The 21,370-nt window shown below is 40.1% G+C and overlaps 3 protein-coding genes across 3 annotated transcripts in view; 2 read left to right on the top strand and 1 right to left on the bottom strand.

The window, feature by feature from the left end:
- The window catches only part of slc7a11 (solute carrier family 7 member 11), a 36,981-nt gene extending 25,186 nt beyond the window's left edge, over positions 1 to 11,795 (top strand). Inside the window, exons 8-12 of the mRNA XM_085788957.1 lie at positions 5,805 to 5,908; positions 8,054 to 8,150; positions 8,731 to 8,880; positions 10,519 to 10,696; positions 11,621 to 11,795. Of these exons, the coding sequence (XP_085645083.1) occupies positions 5,805 to 5,908; positions 8,054 to 8,150; positions 8,731 to 8,880; positions 10,519 to 10,696; positions 11,621 to 11,676 (585 nt within the window). The 3' untranslated portion in view covers positions 11,677 to 11,795. The remainder of the gene's footprint in view (positions 1 to 5,804; positions 5,909 to 8,053; positions 8,151 to 8,730; positions 8,881 to 10,518; positions 10,697 to 11,620) is intronic.
- LOC146979224 (protein NLRC3-like) overlaps positions 1 to 21,370 on the top strand; it is a 331,528-nt gene that overhangs the window by 100,214 nt on the left and 209,944 nt on the right. The gene's annotated exons all lie outside the window — the stretch shown is intronic.
- Positions 18,817 to 20,463, bottom strand: LOC146979234 (E3 ubiquitin-protein ligase TRIM21-like). Its single transcript, XM_085788954.1, has one exon. The coding sequence runs from the start codon at positions 20,461 to 20,463 to the stop codon at positions 18,817 to 18,819; it is 1,647 nt and encodes a 548-aa protein (XP_085645080.1).

The following is a 21,370-nucleotide window of genomic DNA, read 5'->3' as shown; positions in this document are numbered from 1 at the left end:
CCGGACAGGTTGGGGAAGCGCTGGGAAACCTGTCGGTGGACGCGCTCTTTCAAACATTGGGGCAGCGGGTTTTTGCCGTTGGAGCCGCTCCAGTTGACGGTCTTCCCCCAGCGCTGGTAAGCGTCGAACGGAGTGAGCGCCATGAACACGCTGGCGGCGTACGTGTCCGGCCGAGGTTTCCCTCCGTGGTGGCACAGTCTAAAGAGGTGCTCCTCGCGCTCGTCGGACAGGGATCTGACCGTGGTGTCCGGCGTGGCTTCCACAGCACGTGGGGTCTTGATTGCTTCAGCCACGGGTTCTGGTTTTGGTTCTGGAGGAGCCGGGAAGGTGGGGTCCGTCTGTGTCTGTGTCTCTCCAAACGCCAGCCGACGCCGGGCACCCGGACTGCCTGCTGTTGGTGGTGGGGGATTCTCCAAACGTTGCAGACGATATTCAAAATCCTTTACCGCCGCCTCCATCCGGACAAGTCTCTCAGTGATGCCGTCCAATGTTTCTCTCACGTGAGTGTCACTGTGACTGTGACTGTCCCTGATGGACTCAATAGCAGCTACCCGGCTTTTGAGGCTCCAGATATCGGCGTCAAATAACCCGGCCGGGATTGAGCTTGAGTAACTCCCTCCAGTGGAGCTGACAGTGGTGGCCTGTTCAAGAAAAAAAGAGAGGGTATTATTATTTATAAAACGTAAAGGTGAAATCCGGCGATCTGATTGGTTGTTAACCGTGGTATAATGAGCATATAGCACCACGGCTACTATTCTAAAGCCTTATCACAGCGTAGGCTATCACTCCGCCTCAGGCACGTATGGAAGTTGTTGTCATGTGTCCATGACAACGGACTGTTGCAGTCCGTAGCAAAAGACAGTTGATGTTTTTACGATGTTAAAAAATAGACTAAAGTAGTGTAATTGACATGTTGAAGGTGAACTTTCACCTCCAGAGGGTTAACAATGGTAGAGGGGACTGAGCAGTGACAGAGGAAAAGACCAGATGCAGAGCTACTTGGAGCTAACGTCTGGACAGCTGGGACTAGTTTTTTATTGGATAATATGTATTTCTGGTTGAATAAAACTACATGAAATTGATGCGTATTCCTCTTTCATATTGTCATTATTGGTAACCGTTTTATAAAAGCAATATATCACTCCAGTCCGTGGTCTATGCTCATTCTACCACTCTAAGGGGGAACAACGCCCCTTAGAGTGGTAGAATGAGCATAGACCACGGACTGGAGTGATATATTGCTTAAATACACTATACAGTATATTGCACTCCTCCGGTCACTCTCACTGTTTAAATCAGGGTTAATTCAATAAATATAACTTACCGTTTTCTTTTCCACAAGCTGCACGTTTGCTCTCACCGCCGGTTTTTTGGATGTCGGTGGCCTTGTGTGCGGTGAGGGCTGCGTTGTCTAGTGGGAAAGAATCAGATTAATTTGCTGTGTTTACCAAACAACAAGGTATTTAACTCTGATTAATTTTAGCTCTGTTTAAGATAAAGAAAAGCAACAGTCTCATAATAACTTACCTTTGATAAGACAAGTTTTGGTCTCTTGGCCACTGGATTGTAAAAACTGCTTCTGGTTTCCATTTTTGGTGCAAGGGTGTCACCAAAGTGCAGGGAAAAAGTGAAGGTCTTGTGATTCATGGGCATTTATATTGTACCTGAAGGATTATCTTTGGTGTAGTGAAATTTCATTGGTCGCTTGGTCACACCTAGGAATGCATCGGCCAATCAGATGCGTTCGTTTGCAGCACATCATTTACATTTGTATGAGCCTACACTGTGAACTACAGCTGAGATGACGCCCATCAACAAAGAGAGTTCCCAAGAAGTGCGTCAAATGCAAGCTAATGAGAATGGGATATCTACGAGGGAGATTCAGATAAATAAAAAATAGCAGACAGAGGCATCAGAGTTTCACTAAGAGATCAGAAAGCACTACAAGGAGCCACAACCCCGCCGCTCATGTCTGAGAAAAATGCACACACAAGTTTCACATCAATGGATAAACAAACCAAAATCGATAAAAAAAAACCTAAAAAACAATTCACTTATATATTCTGAAAGCATTTTTAATGGTTTTGAATTCGTCAGATTTTTCCTTCATACTACTCTGGTTGCCATTGATGACATGATAAAAAAAGGCAAGGCTGCAACAGGCGTCTCTGTGGAACAACTTCTTTTTACAGATGAAACAGTTGCATTGGAGCACTACGCTAGACAGAGTTTCCACAGGAAGGACCACTTTGTTGCCAAACCTCAGCCAACATATATATATATATATATATATATATATATTGTATATATATATATATATATATATATATATATATATATATATATATATATATATATATAAGCTATATAGTAGCTAAATGAGTCAAGCTTATGAGCTCACACATGTCAGGAAAAAATGAAAAAAGAAAAAAAAAAAAGGTTTTGCTTCATGGAGTTTCATTGATGCTTCAATTTATTTATGCAGGATTTAAAGGGATAGTTCACCCAAAATTAATCTACTCACCCTCATGTCAACTAAGGGCTGGGAGAAGTTCCAGAGTCCTCCGTTCCTTCTCTGAGTTACAGGGGGGTCCGTGCAGCAGTATTTGTCCATATAATGGTTGTGAATGGATACTAACTTTCTTCGTCCAAAAAACATCCAAATACCTCCATAGTGCTCGTATGTAATGTCCCTCTTGTATTGAAGCCCCGACATGAGAACAGGAAGAGCAGTGAACCGAGACACTGGGAGCTTCCGCTACAAACAAGCTTAAAATATAGACTTATTTAATTTTTTTCGGAACAATTTCTCATGTCGGGGCTTCAATACAAGAGGGACATTACAGACGAGCAGTATGGAGGTATTTGGATGTTTTTTGGTGTGTCTTTTTGGACAAAGAAAGTTGGTATCCATTGACAACCATTATATGGACAAATACTGCTGCGCGGACCCCCCCCCCCTGTAACTCAGAGAAGGAACCGAGGACTCTGAAAATTCTCACAGCTCTTAGTCGACATGAGGGTGAGTTGATAATGAGTGAAATTTGAATTTTGGGTGAACTATCCCTTTAACCTATGGGATGAACAAAATTGAAAATAGCTATACAGAAGTCAAACCAGCTGCATTTTCGGGTGTGTGACACTGGGAGCCATTAAGCCCATTAAGTGCAAACAAAAGGTTGAGCAATGAGAATGCTAATGAGGTGTTTGTACAGGCTTACCTGGCCTGAAGTATGCATTGAATACCTGCAAACATCTTCCAAAAGGCTGTTAGTCACCTGTAATTCTTCCTCTTTAAATGGAGATTCACAACCATCAAACTGTGATCAAATATTCAACAGGAGGTATCATTACTGTTGTTTGTGAGATCATTAATCTGCTTTATTTGGGGGGCAGGGGTGGGGGGCAAGGCCCTGTGCAAACTTGAAATGGTCTTTGACACACGGACGCAGCTATTCTAGTTCTACTGCACGCTTTATCTCGCTGTAATATGTTTTTATCAAGTAGAATAATACAGCATAATCATGCGCATTGTCTCAGCTATGAGCTTTTGCTATTTATTTCAAAGGGGAAAAAACAGCTGTGCAACGAGGGGCTTTACATCAAGTCAGCTCAGTCACTTGTTTTTTTGGCATGGATTAACTGAAGTGATCAAATATTCAACAGGAGGTATTATTACTGTTGTTTCTGGTATTCTCAGATATTGTGAGATCATTTATTTGGGGGGGCAAAGTCATACTACAAAGTTAAAACAAAACAAAAGAGACTGACCGATCACTCTGTCTTTTTCATTTTTTTGATTTTTGATTGCTAATTGAAAATAGAAAGAACGAATGATACACAGATTCAGTTCAGTAAAAAGCCGGGTTGAAATACAATAAACACCTCATACACATTAACTATAACAATAATAATAACAATAGTATGCTATAACTATAATAATAGTGATGTGAGATCAACCCGCGGCCCATAATAATCCCTCATCATAAAAAAAAGAAAAGGAGTGTGCAAGCAGGGATTCTCCTGCATAGAGAATTTGGCGGCCACCGCCACCGACTGATTTATTTCTTACCACCACCAGCTCACAGGTCAGTTTATTTGTTTGTTTATTTATTTATGGGCTCTTTATGCATTTATTTTGAAAGGACAGCTGGAGAGCGACATACTGTAGAGTAAGAGAAGGAATGAGACGCAGCAAAGAACTGTAATGTCATTACTTTTAAGAGTAATACTGGCCATTTACTAGGACTGGGACGATATGCTTTTCTCCCGATTCGATTCTTCTAAGATTTTTTGGATGGCGGTTCGATTTAAATTGCGATTCTACGATATTGCCGATTCTCTTGATTTTTAGTCTGCATTTTTAACATTTATCTGCACACAAATTCTGTAGGAGCCTATAAATTAACATACTCCATTATAAAGTGAACTTAAACCCTTTTCAAAGCCTGTACTCTCTGTATGTAAAAAAAAAAAAGGCTAACAAATGCACATTGCACAATATTTAATTTTTTTTTTTTTAATTTGATTTCTGAAAAAAAAAAATCGATTTTAAAAATTGTCAAAAAAGATATCTCGATATTTATGTGAATCGATTTTTTTCTCCCACCCCTATCATTTACTGTCATTACTTTTCTAGAGTAATTGGCCCAACACTGCTGCTGTGGATGAAACGGTAACAGAAGATAGCTCAGGAGAAAGTCAGGCCACAGCTGCATTTTTGGCTCTGTATGTGATTTGTGAAACAGTGGTAGACCAATAGCCCATTAAGTGCAAACAAAAGGATGAGCAACGATTATGCTAATTCCACTGAATACCTGCACAACAACGGTCAGACTGACCGTCAAAACCGGTTTGTGGTGGTTTCCTGTACCAGTGAGGCATTAAAGACATCAGAAGGACACTGAGTGTTGCTGGCTTCCTGTTCTTTTTAAATAGTTTGTTAGTCGAGCATCTCATTTAAAGGGACAACGAGGAGTTTTGGAAAAGCGAAGTGTTTCCAGACTACATTTATGAGCCTCCGCACCGTGAAATTCTTTGACCGGGTCAAGACAGACTCATGTTTTCATTCATCAAGAATTAAAGTCAGAGGTTGGAAGACGATCACATACCGTCGTAGTTCCCACCATAAACGGAGATTCATACGGCGGCGTTATTCTCATGACTCGCCACGAAACCGAAAGTAAAGAAACGCTGGTCGGCTCGCCCAGCATTTCCACCACCACTAATAATAACAAAATAACCATAGAGACAAAACCATAGATTTATCTAAAATGGACCATTAACAAGTGGTAACGGAGATTCATCCACATTAATATGAGACTTTTTATAACCAGATAGAAACTCCCCGTTGTCCCTTTAAACTATTTATTGCACTCTCCACACTTTCTCTTTTTCTCTTTTCTTTCTTGGATATGTGTGCCATTGTTACTACTGTAGTGTATGTATTGTGTATGTATGCATTATACAAGTACAAAGCAGCTGATACGACACCACTTGCCCAAGACAAATTTCCCTTCCGGGACAAATAAAGTTGATCTGATTTGATTTTATCAATTAAATCACTGAGTAACACCTCTCCCTATTGTGATTGCAGATTTATGTTTAAATGTATTGGTTTTAAGTGTGGACCCCAGGAAGACTAGCTGCGTTCTAGAGCGCAGCTAATGGGGATCCTAACAAATAAAACAAATAAAAAACACACTCATTGTTGACATACAGTATAATGGCTAATGCTATTCAATATACTGCATCTTTGAAGCCCACATCAACCTGACTTCCTTTGCTGTGTTTGTGTGTCTCAGACTTTTGCTGAGAAGTTGATGGGGAACTTCTCGTTTGCTGTCCCGGTGTTCGTGGCTCTGTCCTGCTACGGCTCCATGAACGGCTGCCTCTTCGCCCTGTCCAGGTAGCTACACGCCTCCTTTCTCTGTCCCCACATAAGTAACCACGACTACATCACTTTTTGTTTGAACTAATGTAAAGTAAAATTGACTTTATTGAATCTACCAGCAATGTGACTGTTGTGTCCCAAAAAACATGACTGTTGGTGCACCGACACAGACAAGGTGTGTTCAGATATTAAGGGGAGACACCTCAGGTGAATAGGGTAAAACATTTAAATAACAGATATCACCATGGAACTTCCCAAGTTTATCACTTACATTAAGACAAATATATTTTGTATTACTAAGTTACTTATTAAGTTTTGTCAAATTTTATGTTTAAATATGTAAATGAGGCAATATCTGATGAAATATGCGCTTAGTTGCATATATTTCCGGACCTGAAATCTGAAAAATGGATAAAGCCTCTTTCAAAATTCTTGTTTAATTTTGTTGACATATTAGAGTCAGAAGTTTTTACTGAGGGGATTTTGGATATCTCTTTTTATTACTTTGTAAATGAGAAAATACTGTCACCAGCCCTTAAAAAAAAATCAAATTTCGCCCTGTTTTTAGGAATAAAATGTTGTATAAATCAGGCTCTGAATGATATATCAACAATCCCCTCTGTACCTTAATGTGGATTTTCTACCATTTCATTTGATTTTTATGAAAGAATACATGTTAAGGAAGAAAAATAGTCAAAAATCTCAAAATTGATCAGTGCATGAAAACGCCTTAAAAGATTTTCTTTTCCCATTTGAATGCAAAAATGAATGTTTTGCAGTAATCAGAAGTGTATTGAATGTGCGAATTCTGTGCTGTTGCACTTTAACACAGATACAGTACAGATGGGAAAATTAGAAATGCGATATTTTCTTGTTCGAAGAAATATTTTTCGTGGTTGTAATAAAAACCAGAGGTGTTTTGTGGCATACTGAAAGAAATAGAGTGTATTCAATGCCCCAGACATTTTTTGTTGTTTATTTCTTCATAAATTAGCATTTTATGTGAATTAATCTACTGTCCCTTGTATTTGTATGAAGTTCTGTACTTAAACCAGTAAGTGACATCTCAACCGTTCGGTCGAGATCAATATTTTAGAAACCACAGGGTCTGTTGAAAAAAAAATCAATGATTGTGCTCATGATTCACCTAAGGGTAAAAGAAATGCAAAGTTTCTTCTTGGTGGGGTTGTTAAAGGGCTAAGGTTTTTTTTTTTTTAATTATTATTATTTTATACTTTTAGTTATTGATTACATATAACTCTTCCCAAGACTTATTGAACACTGAACTCTTGACACTACAAGCCACATTCACCCGTTCACACAAACATTCATTCAGAGCTTTTACTCCATTTATGTTCACTGTTGTAGAAAATGACGTCTAGATTGTTTATCTATTTGCCTGTTAATTTGACAATGCATGTCAATTAATGTCCATGTGACATCAGTATTACTACTACATACATTTAAAATGAACTTGTTTGGTCATACAGTCATTGAATGAATGAATGAATGAATGAATACTTTATTTCAAACATGTGAATAACATATTACACTTGAAGGACTAGTCGATGAAAACCTTTGTATGTTTGAAAAGCCCTTCTCCACCTAGTACCTAGTACTACAGGTTATCTTAGGCTACTTCCTGACTGTATATCCTGTTTTTTGTTGTTGTTGTTGTTGTTGTTTTTAATACTCTCAACAAAACAAACAATCACCAACAAACAACAACACCATGACTGCTTGTGTCAAAATAAATACAATAAGTGACAAGTATGGCAAAAGTGTGAAAACCTTAGTGTTTGTCATACCCCTCTTCCTCCCTGTACCTTGTGAATACCATCTGTTTGTACCGCTGTTTGAATCTGCTCATGGTTGGACATTGTCTGAGCTCCTCCACTAGTCTGTTCCACAGAAGGTTTTTAAAGTTGTGCGTGCATACAGATGTTTTAGATTCAGTTCCCCCCTCAGATTATATCCCCCTTCTCTCAGAAAAAAACATGCTTGAATATTTACTGGTAGTATGTTATCTGTTGCCCTGTACATGATTTGTGCTGTTGGAAGTGTACCAGATCAGTGAGTTTCAGTATTAATATATTGTATTATTATTATATTTCAGTTAACTAAATGTTTATTCTCTTTGTGTGTGTGTGTGTTGAAAAGGATGTTCTACGTGGCTTCCCGTGAAGGACAGCTCCCCGAGGTTTTGTCCATGATCCATGTGCGGAGGAACACTCCACTGCCGGCTGTCCTCATCCTGGTCAGATTACTGCAGTAACACTCAGAATGAAAACAACATACACATATTCACCATATACACTGAATACATATCTTCAAAATTGTCGTTTCATTGGTAACGAAGCACTGATAATGTTTCTGTGGTTACCTGCTGTCCTGATAATGGATGGATTGTCTCTATTTAATGGTTCATTTTCTGAGCCTATTAACATACACCGCAGTAGACCTCATCATACAGTTTACTAGGGGTGGGAGAAAAAAATTGCAATATCTTTTGTGACGATTTTTAAATCGATTTTTTTTTCAAAAATCGATTTTTTTTTTTGAATTTTTAAAAATATTGGGCAATGTGCATTTGTTCGCCTTTTTACATACAGAGAGTACAGGTTTTTGAAAAGTGTTTAAGTTCACTTTATAATGGAGTATGTTAATTTCTAGGCTCCTACAGTATTTGTGTGCAGATAAATGTTAAAAATGCAGACTAAAAATCGAGAGAATCGGCAATATCGTAGAAGAATCGAATCGGGAGAAAAGCATATCGTCCCAGCCCTACAGTTTACTAAGCTTTTTGCATGTGTGTGTGTGTGTGTTTCTTTGTGCAGTACCCCATGACCATGCTGCAGCTGTTTGTGGGCGACATCTACGGCCTGTTGAACTTCATGAGTTTCCTGCGCTGGCTGTTCATCGGCTTCGTGGTTCTGGGTTTAATCTACCTCCGATACAAAAAGCCCGACCTGCCCCGCCCATTTAAGGTCAGACACAATCACTGCATTTCACAGTAGTCTACTGCTGTATTGTTGATTTCTATATATACACTTATATACTGTATACTTTTGAAGAGTTCATTTGCAAAAGCAGATAAGTGCATTTTGAAAAAAATTAGCTGAGGCTTTGTAATTATTCTTTGCATAGTGTTGTTTTCAATAAAACTTTATTTTTTTGAGATATGTCTGTTTTGTTACATCTCAAAGTCACTCAACTTTGGTTTGACTGAGATTTAACCTGAATTGTGAAAATCTGTCATTTTCGGCAGTATTCATGGCAATTTGCTTTCAAAAAAAATGTTGCAGAATAGAAAATACAATATTAATTCCAACGCGGGATTTGGATGACCAATGGTGGAAATTGGTGTTTGGAAACTTGACATATTGTAAGGTATTTTGTATTAGAAATGAAATAACCCAATAAGCCAACACTGGAAATGAAAGCTATCAACTTGCTAGTTAGCAAAACTGCAACTTAAGACAAAGCAAATATTAGCATCCATCCACAGATACTTGGACTTGACATTCTAACCTCTGAAGGTAAGAATGTCAAGTGTATTAACTCATTGAGTGCCACGCTCCTTTCCAGAGTTTTAGTCAAGTGTACCGGCAATTTAGACCATTTTTGATGATTTTTGTAGAGCCACAGTGTATTCTATATGATTGCCACCAACACATACTGTGGCTCATTTGAAAGGTGAAACTTTCTGCTTCAAATGGCCACAAACCGTTTGTTTCTACGTGTCTCCGTTCCTGAGAAAACTCAAGCTAAACATGGCTGGGTTTCACCAAAATCCCTGCTTTTTTTTCTAGAAAAGGAGATAGAGCGTCTTTTATGAAAGGTGCTCTGTTTGTGTCTGTCGCTCTTCTGACACTCGCATTTCTGGATCAAAGGGCAAGGGCATCCACATGCAGAACTCCGTTTGCAAAAGCCGAGTTATGATGAAAACTTCCAGATCATGAGCTGTCATGAGTTTTTGATCGTCATCTATTTCAGTTCTACTCGTCGTAGAGTCCCCAAATTTACACATAAGGTGTGTTAAAGTGTCTAGTTTCATAATTTAAACAAAAGCAAAAAACGAGAAATTACGTTTTTGGCACTCAATGAGTAAAACAAATTAGATGGTTAGCTACTTTGGTCACTGTGCCTGCTCAACACATGGGAACAAAGACTTTTGGTAGATACAGAAACACTGAGTGAAGCTGTTAGATGAGCCATTGAACTAAGGTCATGGTTAAGAAATGACACAGTCTGTTTTCTAAAGGTCTGGGATCACAGCACAGGATTTGTTCAGGCAGTGAACTCTAAGGGAAGGTCCTGGCTCATCTTCCATCAAACAGTTATTAAGGCTACGCTGCTCCCGGGAATATCCAAAGCTTTAGTAATTCCCGGAGGCTAATAGAATAACAAATGCTGCCTCCTAGAGTTGTATTGTGGCGGTCTACAGAGAGGAACTTTGTATACACAGGTGTGAGCTCCTTTTGTTGGATGACGTCCAAATCCCTTTAAAATTGAATGTTAAACACAGTTAAGTGCAAAAACTTAATTGGGTCTCAATACTTTATGAAACCACTACATAGCTACAGTTTATGAATATCAACACTCGTGACTGTTCTTCTCTGCAGGTCCCGCTCTTCATCCCGGTGATATTCTGCCTCACGTGTTTCTTCATGGTCTTCCTGTCTCTGTACTCGGACCCGGTGAACACGGGGATTGGATTTGCTATTTCCCTCACCGGCATCCCAGCATACTACGTCTTCCTCTACTTTGATCAAAAACCAAAGTGGCTCCAGAAAGCTCTAGGTAACTCATTTATCTGAAAGAAAAAGAAAAAGAAACAGAAGAAAGGCCAGCAGCACTCGTGTCCTTCTCATAGTTTTTTTTATTACAAACTGCGTCGGCGCTAAAACACACACAGACGGGTTTCGACAACATCTTCCTCAGTGTGCAATTTACAACAGGAAGTGATGTATTTAAATACTCACAGCCGCGGTCAATCACTTGATCGTTCGAGAAGATATTTAGAAAAATAGAAACATTTACAAAGTACAAAAATACATCAAAGACAACTTCAAAATTGTAGCAAATATTAGAAAAATAGAAAAATTTACAAAATACAATTTTGAAGTTGTCTTTGATGTATTTTTGTACTTTGTAAATGTTTCTATTTTTCTAAATATCTTCTCGAACGATCAAGTGATTGACCGCGGCTGTGAGTATTTAAATACATCAGTGTGTTTTAGCCCCGACGCAGTTTGTAATAAAAAACAATGAGAAGGACACGAGTGCTGCTGGCCTTTCTTCTTTTTCTTTAAGTGCAACTTTTGTTAAAATATTCTTGCTGTGTTGTTTAGGAATAAATATGAACATGTTTTCTTTGCATTATTATTATTATTCAAGGTCTGAAAAGACTTGATATTTTTGTTGTTTAGACTAGTTTAGTCATTTTCAGCCAATAAAAGCTCTAAAGGACAATATTTTATTTTCAATTTTGGGAGAAATGTTGTCGGTAGTTGATAGAATAAAACAAAAAAAATAATTGAATTTTACTCAAACACGTACCTATAAATAGTAAAACCAGACAAACTGGTCATTTTGGGAGTGGTCTCTTAATTTTTTCCAGAGCTGTATATTACTGTCACGGAGAAAAATGCAGTATTCGTTGTTATCACCACATGGAGGCACACACACAATCATACATTTTGTTCTTCTCTCTGTCTATCTCAGTTTCATTCAACAGAACTCTACAGATCCTCCTGGAAGTCGTCCCCACCGAGCAATAACTGGAACACAGTCGACCCCCCTCAACGTAGTACGAGTGAAACTCTGGGTAACACTTTACTTGAATAGGTATTCATGAGATTGACATAACACTGCACTGCAAAAACTCAAAATCTTTCCAAGAATATTTGTCTTATTTCTTGTCAAAATGTCTAATTTCTAGTCAAAACTAATCTCATTATACTTAAAGTAAGACTCATCACCTAAACATTAACTTGTTTTTAGCAAGTTTTTCTTTCTTATTACAAGCACAAAAAACCTGCAGATTTTTCTACTTATTTCAAAATAAAAATGTGTTTGAAACAAGTGAAAATGATCTAAAAACAATAATTTTTTTAGGTGATGAGTCTTATTTTAAGTATAATTAGATTTGTTTTGACTAGAAATAAGACAAATATTCTTGGTAAGATATTTGAGTTTTTGCAGTGTGTCATAACCATGACATAACAGCTGTCATAAACATCAATGAATACTTATGACAGCTGTGGTTAAGTGTCATTCGGTAAGTTATGTCACTTTTGATGCAAAGTTGACATTGTTTGAGATGTTTTTGTTCTGACAACTTGACATAAAGACAATTTAAACTGTCATAGCAGACCTAATGGACAAACTTTAAAAATGATGTCAAGTTCTCATAACAAAAACATCTCAAACAATGTCAACTTTGCATCAAAAGTGACATAACTTACTGAATGACACTTAACCACAGCTGTCAGAAGTATTCATTGATGTTTATGACAACTGTTATGTCAATCTTATGAATACCTATTCAAGTGAAGTGTTACCAAACTCTTTTATTTGGTACAAGGATACACAAGCACACAGACTCATAAGGTGAAAACAATACAAACGATGCTGCTGCAGCTGTTAAACATGTTCTAATGTCAATGATGTCATTGCACATGCCACTGTGGTGATTTATATTGGAGCCGTTTGATCATTTTTATTTTATTAACCTGTACTACTAACTGTGTCATTGCACACGGCACAGACTGGACTGTTTCTATAGTTTTAACAGATAGTATCATGTGGTTGGGTCATGTGACAAACTGTGTGACAAACAAAGTGTGTCTCATTGTGTTGTAGATAGTAAATCTGACCTTTTTTTTTATAATCTACCGACAATGTGAATGATGCTACAGCAGTCTGGAGACATCAGACAGTACTTACACAATGGTGCTAATGCTTAATTCATCATGTTGCACAACTCTTTATGGTCAGATTGTAGTGTTGATGTATGTTATTACAAGTTTATAGCAATAAGATACATTTGTTTTTAGAATAACTGTAAAAAAATCAGTCTGTTTAGTTTTTCTACGCAAAGAATGTAAATAATCTGTAAACTATAAATGGATTAATCTTTCTGTCCATCGTGTCTGTCCTTTGATTTCCTTTAACGGTTTCTGTATTTCTACAGACATTTGGCAGGCTGTGGGGGGGGGGGGGGGCATTAAGTATCTGAACTTAATATAATGAGAAAGTCTTATGGGGGGATGGGTCAAGTACCCAGGTCATGTGACTTTATGGCAGCATTCAAAACTAAATTAATACTTTTATGTCAAACTCCAAAATGGCCGCCTACGTGGACAGAGACACTGGACATAAGTAAAGTGTTTTTGTTTTTCTTGTTAATTACATTATGGGGGGATTTGTTTTTGAAATTATTGTTCTTTAAGGATAATTTTATGTATTCTTGTTGAAAAATAATGAATAACATTAACACAACTTTGATAAACAGGCATTGAATGCCTGTATCCTGGGGGATACGTTGTCCAGACAGGGGTATATAAACAGGCATAATCACTCTCAGATATACTTATGTTTGAAAGCCTAAATCTACAGATAATCAATAATATAAGGGTGTTAAAAGTTGAATATGCAGTATTACAAGAATACCACCATTTATTGATCAAGACGGGCAATAAATAATTAGAAGAGGGAGCGAACGACAGTAAAAGAGGGAGGATATTCAGGTAATGATTAGAGTAGTATAGTGAATTCTTATGTAAAAGATCCAGTGATAAATACAGCATCTGTCTGCAACAGTCCTAATTGCAGGCGACCCCGGTTTGAATCCCGTGCCAAGCGGTCCTATCCTCCACACACACAGAGCCACAGAGAGTGGCTAATTAATTGCTTATAATATGTTTTAAAAGTTCATAAATGAAATATTTGATAAATTGGTAAATGGCAAATTTATACCCTAAACGGGCAATGTATCTTGGGAGATACAAACTCTAAAATTAAAAATAAAGGTCATATTTAAAAAAAAAAACATTAAATTGTGTTATTCTACCCTAGAAACATTAGAAAATAACATTTTTTTATTTCTCCAAAATTTTTATATATGCTTGCCCATCAAAGTTTGTTCTGAGCTGAGGAGACAGAACCAAGGAAAGGGGTGGAAACTGGCGGACCGGGTTGAGCTGGTCCTGAATTTAGAGAAAAAACTGAAATTCATTGTGAGTTTTCTGTACAGATTTAAATCTTGCTTTTCTGTCACTGCCCGTAAGCGTCTAGTTAATAGCTTATTTTTATCAGCTTGACTACGGCGATACTATCTATAGGATTGCTTGTCCGACCACCCTAGCAAAACTGGATCCCATTTACCATGCTGCTCTGAGATACATAACAGGCTCAGCCTTCAGAACCCACCATTGCACTTTATACACACTTACAGGATTTTCTTCCCTTAACACTCGCAGGTTATTGCCCTGGTACACTTTAATTTACAAAGCTATTTTAGGCAAGCTGCCGCATTACATCTGCTGTAAGTTTATTGCTGTCCAGTTGACACACAATCTTAGAGCCAACAGTTGGCTGCGATTTAAGGTCCCCCATATGAGGACCGAGTTAGGGATGAAGACTCTCTCCCATTTTGGGCCATGGTCGTGGAACGACCTACAAGCCAGGATGAGATTGGGCTCTCTCATCCCTCCAAATACTCAATCTCAGAACTTTTAGTCACCAGCTGAACCTGTGACAATTAACTTAATTCTGTAATTGTGCTGCTTGTTTTTGATGTTTGATGTCTCTTGTTACCTTGATCTTGTTGTGTATGTTTGCTTGTATCTGTATTTCCTCAGGACATCCTTGAAAAAGAGATTTTTTAATCTCAATGGATCATTCCTGAATAAATAAAGGTTAAATAAAAAAAATTAAAAAAAATAAAATAGCAAGACATGGCATGGTTGGGATACTGCAGTGGACAGCTGTAACCAGTGGTGTCTGACCCGCTTCACAACTCCAGAAAGTTTTTGATTTTCGCTTGTGCTTGACACTTCATCAACTGTTTTCCTGTGAGTCACCGCTCCATCTCGCCCACGGTGAAGTTCTCCATCAACAAATAAGGTGACACCTGTCATACTAAGTAAGGGACACTGAAGAGTGCGCCGGTCATTTAATTTGCATTGGGGTTCCATTCATCATCCTGGGGTTTATTTCTCCATAACGAGAAATCTGCTTATTACACAGCTTATGAGTGAAATACATCATTTGAGACACAGGGCCCTAGTTTCTTAGACCAGGTGAAGTCTAATATCAGCGCAGCTTCGCCACGCCAACGGGGTGTGGCCCAGGTCCATTTCGCAAGATTGGTGGGCCGCGCAGTCAGACTTAGACCAGCGCAGCCCCTCCCCTCGTCCCTCCCACCGGCGCAAACGGTGAAGAGGGAGGAGAGAGGGCGGGAGGGAGACAGGAGGAGGAGAAGTGGGATTAACACAGCCGATTCGGATCTTCACCAATCAAAGGAGCTCCTCTCCTCACCTTTAACTGCGCGGCGGGTGATGCGCGCTGCAAGTTTGTCATTTTATACTTGGACATGGACGGAGGAGACAGCGACGCCAGAGGCCGAACCTCTCCCAGGAGAAAACAGCTGTTTTGGTCCGGAGGTCCGAGCTCAGAGTGACCAATAATGAGTTTACTAATATACTTAACCAGGATTGATCTGATACACTGAGAACCCCTGCCCAATGTAAGAAACAACAACTAATAAACTAATAAAGAAACTCACATTTATTCAAACCCTGTGTAAGCAAGATGAGAGGTGTAGGCTACACTAATCACAACATGAACAAACACCATGAAATCAGCGTAAAGGACGCTCTCTCTCTCTCTCTCTGTCCTCCTCTCTCTCTCTCTCTGTCTGTCTCTTTTTTTCTCTTTTTTTTCTGTGATAGAGATGCTGAGTATACTGTAGTAGGCTATATACTGACTATCTGATACCGAGGCTGTTGTGGTGGACTAAGAGAGATGAAGATTTGTGTTTTGTTTTTCATTACGGCTGCGTGATGCGGTCGCACGCGCTAATGTATTAATAAGTAAATAAATAAATAAATAAAGCGATCATCACAAGGGCAGAGTGCGTATCTCAACACGGCAGCGACATGCAGTCATCCACCCTCAGTCCTGCTTGGGACATCCACAGCTGCTTTTCAGTGCCAGTTCGTCCCTGCTGTGTTAATTCAGGTGGAGTTTCCATTACGCGTGCCACAGCCTTTGATCTCTGCTTTGATCTGACGTTACATGTGACGGGACAATCTATATAGATATAAATTCACGTGTTGATTCCGTTAGTTGCATTAAATAGTGGTTATTGTGGATATTTATTGCATTGAAATGTGTCTGGAACTGTGGAGATCTGCCTGTGAGGTCTTGGTGACATGTGTGCACTGCAGGTCAGTCAGCCAAACTTCCACTGCACCTGCTGCGCTTCGCCCTGCGCTGAGATTAGACCTGGTTGGAGGTGGCGAGCTTTCAGCGCAACCTCGGCGGGACATTTTCGGACAAAACTTCCACTGCACCAAGCTGAATCTGTGACGCCTCCCCCTGCTGCGCGGCCACGCCTATCTCAGCGCAGCGCGATCTGCCAATCTTCCAATCTGACTTTGCGCTAGGCTGCGCTGGTCGAAACTTGCATTAGACCAGCTGCGTTACCTTGCGCCACCTGCGCTGCGCCAAGAAACTAGGGCCCACAATGTTGATCAAAAGACAACTTTTATCAATTCATAAATTGCGTCATTTAGCGTATAAATCTGGCCATTGTATAAGTCCAGTGACTTTTGCGCTGTTTGGGTAATCAATCCGTGGAGCGGTGGATTATCATACACGTTACAATGTGTGTATTGGGCACCGTGTTAACTCGGACCGGGGCTTCAGGTTTATTTGAGCTGGAACATGAACACAAAGCCTGGCCATGTTGAGCCTCCTTCGCAGCACAGGAGCTCAGGAGTCAGTGTTTTTTTTTTTTCCTCTGCCTTTGTTTTGAAAGGACAGCTGGAGAGAGACGGGTACGCGGAGATAAAGTGAGGGGGGATTGGCACGCAGTTCCAGTTTTTGGTTCTTTTTGCTATTCAATATTGTGTAGATCGGACTACAGGACCATAATCACCATATAAACGATGTTAATAATAATTACCAATCTTCCAAATCGTAAACCATAGCTTTAAGTGTTGTGTCATGACATATGGGCTGTTTCATATTATGCAGCTTACCTGCTCCTCCAATCAGACATGCTTCACTGAGCTGGCACCCTTAATATGCCCTGAAGAAGACTTACTCGTGCAGAAATGTCAGCAACTGGCACTGTAATAAAAACTTCTAAAACTGACTGTGTGCTCCAGTATCTTCTCCCTGACAGCCATTACTAAAACTCATGTAGTTATGCCCACCAACAGGCTGTCCTTGGATCTTATTTAGGGTCAGGGTAATAATTTTGAGCTGCTCCATGATAAGCTCCTGGTTCGTCAGGAGCTTACACAGAAGAGCTAAAAATAACGACATACAGTAAAATAATTAAAACCAAAAAGGCATTGTAAGATGATTTTATGCAGAGACAGAGAAAAAGATAGTGAGAAAGAGAGGGTATGTGCATTAGTGTGCAAATATAATCACTTATGAGCAAGGTTTGAAGCACCTGAAGCTGACGGCCGTTCATTGCCCCGACTGGTCAGTGGCTGTTGTGGGCTGGCAGTGGACAGTGGGCTTGCCACTGATGCAGGTTGTTGGGGGCTAGGGGCCCTTCTTGGTGTTATATTGAAGTCTGGCCGTTGAATTTTTGGGGCTGCTGGCAGTGATGATTTTTGTACAGTTGAGTCGCTGTCACTATCTCTTTGAAAGGACAATAAAGCGAGGGACCGTTCTGGGGACACGTTAAAACGAGGGACCTTTCTTAGACCCGATAAAGCGAGGGACCGTTCTGGGGACCCGATAAAGCGAGGGACCGTTATGGGGACATGATAAAGCGAGGGACCGTTCTGGGGACCCGATAAAGCGAGGGACCGTTATGGGGACCCGATAAAGCGAGGGACCGTTTGGAAGTTGTTCAGACAGCTTCCTGTTAGTGGGTTTGACAATAAGTTGAGTTTGTTTGGTTTATTACAATTTCAATATCACATGATTCACATGTTATTTATCACATTGATCACATTAGCTTAGCATCATCAGACAGAATAATATTTATAAATTCATGTATTTTATCTGTAGGTCAGAGGACCAGGAGGTAAAACCTATTTATTATTGAGATGGACCACACACCCTCTGATGTGGAGCAGAATAATCTTCATAATTAATAAACAAATTGATTGATTATTATGATCAGATGTGTTGTGCTTCACAGTTTGACTTGACTTGTTTTTTTTTTTGTCACTGCTGACATCATCATTAAAATCAGCTGACGTCTCTCTGAAGGTCCAACGTGTCTCTGACGCTGACGTTTGAATCAGGTGAGAAAATCACACCACACACACACACACACACACACAAACACACACAGCAGATATGTTAATAAACATACTTATTGAGATGAAATCTGAGTTTAACAATTTATTGTAATTAAACCAGGACTCGACTGATGGGAGACTTTTGGCGCTGATCATTCTTCAATAACGAACTATGTTCCCCATTTTCACATAAACACACAATTTCATTTCATTTTCAATGATCCTCAAATATGGTTCAAACACTTGTGACAAATGTTCAGAAACCAGGACAACTGCTCTCATACAGAATTAGCTATTGATTATCTATTAGAATCTGATGGATCAATAAGCAGTGAATCAGCGTATCAGGCTTCACTCTTCACTGCAGCTTCAACAATAACATTTATAATTCAACACAATAAAATATCAGATCATTTAATTTGTCTACTCAGTTTGATTGACAGGACAGATGATCAGAGGGGTGGAGTTTTTACCTCCACAATTTGGAGAGGGACAGAAGAGTGGGTGTAGTTTGTCAGTGAAGCAGCAGCCAGTGAAGGAGTAGATGAGAGCTGCAGCATCTACGTCATAAAAGGAGACCAGACCCTCCTCATAATCCACAAACACCCCCACCTTCTCAAGACCAGACCTCAGACTGAGATCGACTGGGGGGTCAACACCAGCTTGGTACTCATTTCCATCACTCAACCATATCGCCCAGTAACCATCCTGAGGACTCGGTGTGATGACTCCCTTCCTGATGATCGACTCTCTGGCCACTCCCACAACCCAAGCAGTTTTTCCTTTGACCTGAACCTCAAAGTAAAATCTGCCTGAAGAAAAACTCTGTTTTCCTAAGACACTGAGATAATTGGAAAATCTCTCTGGATTGTTTGGGAGTTTCTTCCTCACATCACCACAGTGAACTTGTTTTCCATCATCAGACAGGATGAGATAAGGATGTGCTGTATCAGGATCCAGAGTCACATCCACTGCAAACTGCTGGACCCTCTTCATCTCAGCCTCCATCTTCATCTTCTCCATCTGTCCACGGAGCGTCTCCTGCAGCTGAGACACAGCTCTCACCACAGTCCCCTCATATGATGGTGGACGGACTCTGACCTGTGTCCAGTCCTTGGTGGGTGCAGCAGCTTTCAGGGATGGGAAGCTTTGGAGGAGGTGGAGGTGGTCTTCAGAGAGTGAGAGCTGCTCCACCTCAGTGCTTCTCTTCTCCAGCTCAGAGATTTCCTGTTCCAGCTCTGTGATGAAGTCTTCAGCCTGTTTCTCTGAGCTTTTCTGTTTCTCTTCGATCTCCTTGATGAGCTGCTTCAGGCCTCTGTCAACAGACTCCTTCAGAGCAGTGAAGACCTCAACACCTTCTGCTTTCTCTCTGTCTGCAGCAGCTTTACTGATCTTCACCGACTGTTTCATCTCCTCAATCTTCAGTCGTCTCTTCTGGATCATCTGCTGAGTTTCAGCCTCTGTCTTCTGCAGCTCTGCCTTCTTTCCTTCATATTCTTCTCTCAGAGGAACAAACTCATGAGTCTTGTGGTCTAAAACAGAGCAGAGCATGCAGACACATGTCTGGTCGGTCTGACAGAACAGCTCCAGAGGTTTACCGTGCTTCCTACACATCCTGTCCTCCAGGTTGTCCACAGGCTCCATCAGCTGATGTCTCCTCAGACCTGACAGTGTCAGATGAGGCTCCAGGTGAGTCTCACAGTAGGAGGCCAGACACACCAGGCAGGACTTCAGGGCCTTCAGTTTGGTTCCAGTGCAGACGTCACAGGGAACTTCTCCTGGTTTGGAAACTTGTTGCTCTGAGCTGCTGCTGCTGGTTTTCTGTTGAGCTTCACGTCTGAACTGAGCAACAACCTCAGAGATGAACCTGTTGATCTCAAGCTGAGGCCTTGTTTCAAAAACCCTCTTACAGATGGGACACTGATACCTGTCACTAACGTCCCAGTGCTGAGTGATGCAGCTCTGACAGAAGTTGTGTCCACATGATGTGGTGACTGGATCAGTGAAGACATCCAGACAGATGGAGCACAGGAACTGATCTTCAGACCTCAGGTGACCAGCAGCAGACATGTCTACACACTGAGGGAGACAAAACAAACACATGAGTTTAAAATAATGTTCTGTTTCTTTAAGAATCTGGTTCTCTAACTGGGAGGCGGGCCCATCCTGTTTATTTCCCTGAAGTTCAACATGGATCCTTCTTCATCAGTTTATTCTTATGTAAAAACTTTGAAACCTACAGCAAACCCAGTGGGTTATATTTAATCTCCTTCACAGAATCTGACACAGTGTATGTGCTTTAGATTATTAAACACTAATCATCTGAGCTGTTAATGAAGAAGCTCAACAAACCAGAGCTGCTCAATTATGGCAAAAATTATAGTCACCATTATTTTTGAACAATATTGAATTACAATCATTTAATGATTTTTCCATCTCAAAACAAACAACAAGGCCTTCTGTTATTTGCACATGGATTGTCCAGTTTCAGTCCAATTAAGGCGAACACATGCAGAAGAAAAACAATTTCCAATTTCATTATCTAGGTGCTTTAGTCTGAAGTCCAGTATTTGTCGGACTAACGCATTTGCATGAATGTCCGTTTTTCACTTATAATTGGGTTAAGGCCACAATTCAACAAAAAGAGAGGTTATTGTGTTTGGACCTAAACATCTCAGGGACACTCTGGATGGCATCACCATAACTGCAAGAAACCTTGGAGTCATTTTTGACCAGGACCTTTCCTTCAGCTCCCACATAAAACATGTGACTAGCACCGCCTTCTTCCATCTGCGCAGTATCACTAAGATTAGGAATATCCTCTCCCAGAGTGATGCTGAGAAACTGGTGCATGCATTTATCACTTCTAGGCTAGACTACTGCAACTCTCTCCTGTCACGATGTCCAAAAAACTCTCTAAAGAGTCTCCAGCTGGTCCAGAATGCTGCAGCGAGGGTTTTGACAGGAGTTAGGAAGA

The sequence above is a fragment of the Trachurus japonicus genome, chromosome 10 (genome assembly GCF_045865225.1).
Source record: "Trachurus japonicus isolate A0001 chromosome 10, Traja_1.0".
Lineage (NCBI taxonomy): Eukaryota > Metazoa > Chordata > Actinopteri > Carangiformes > Carangidae > Trachurus > Trachurus japonicus.
This window is presented reverse-complemented; position numbering and strand designations above follow the sequence as displayed.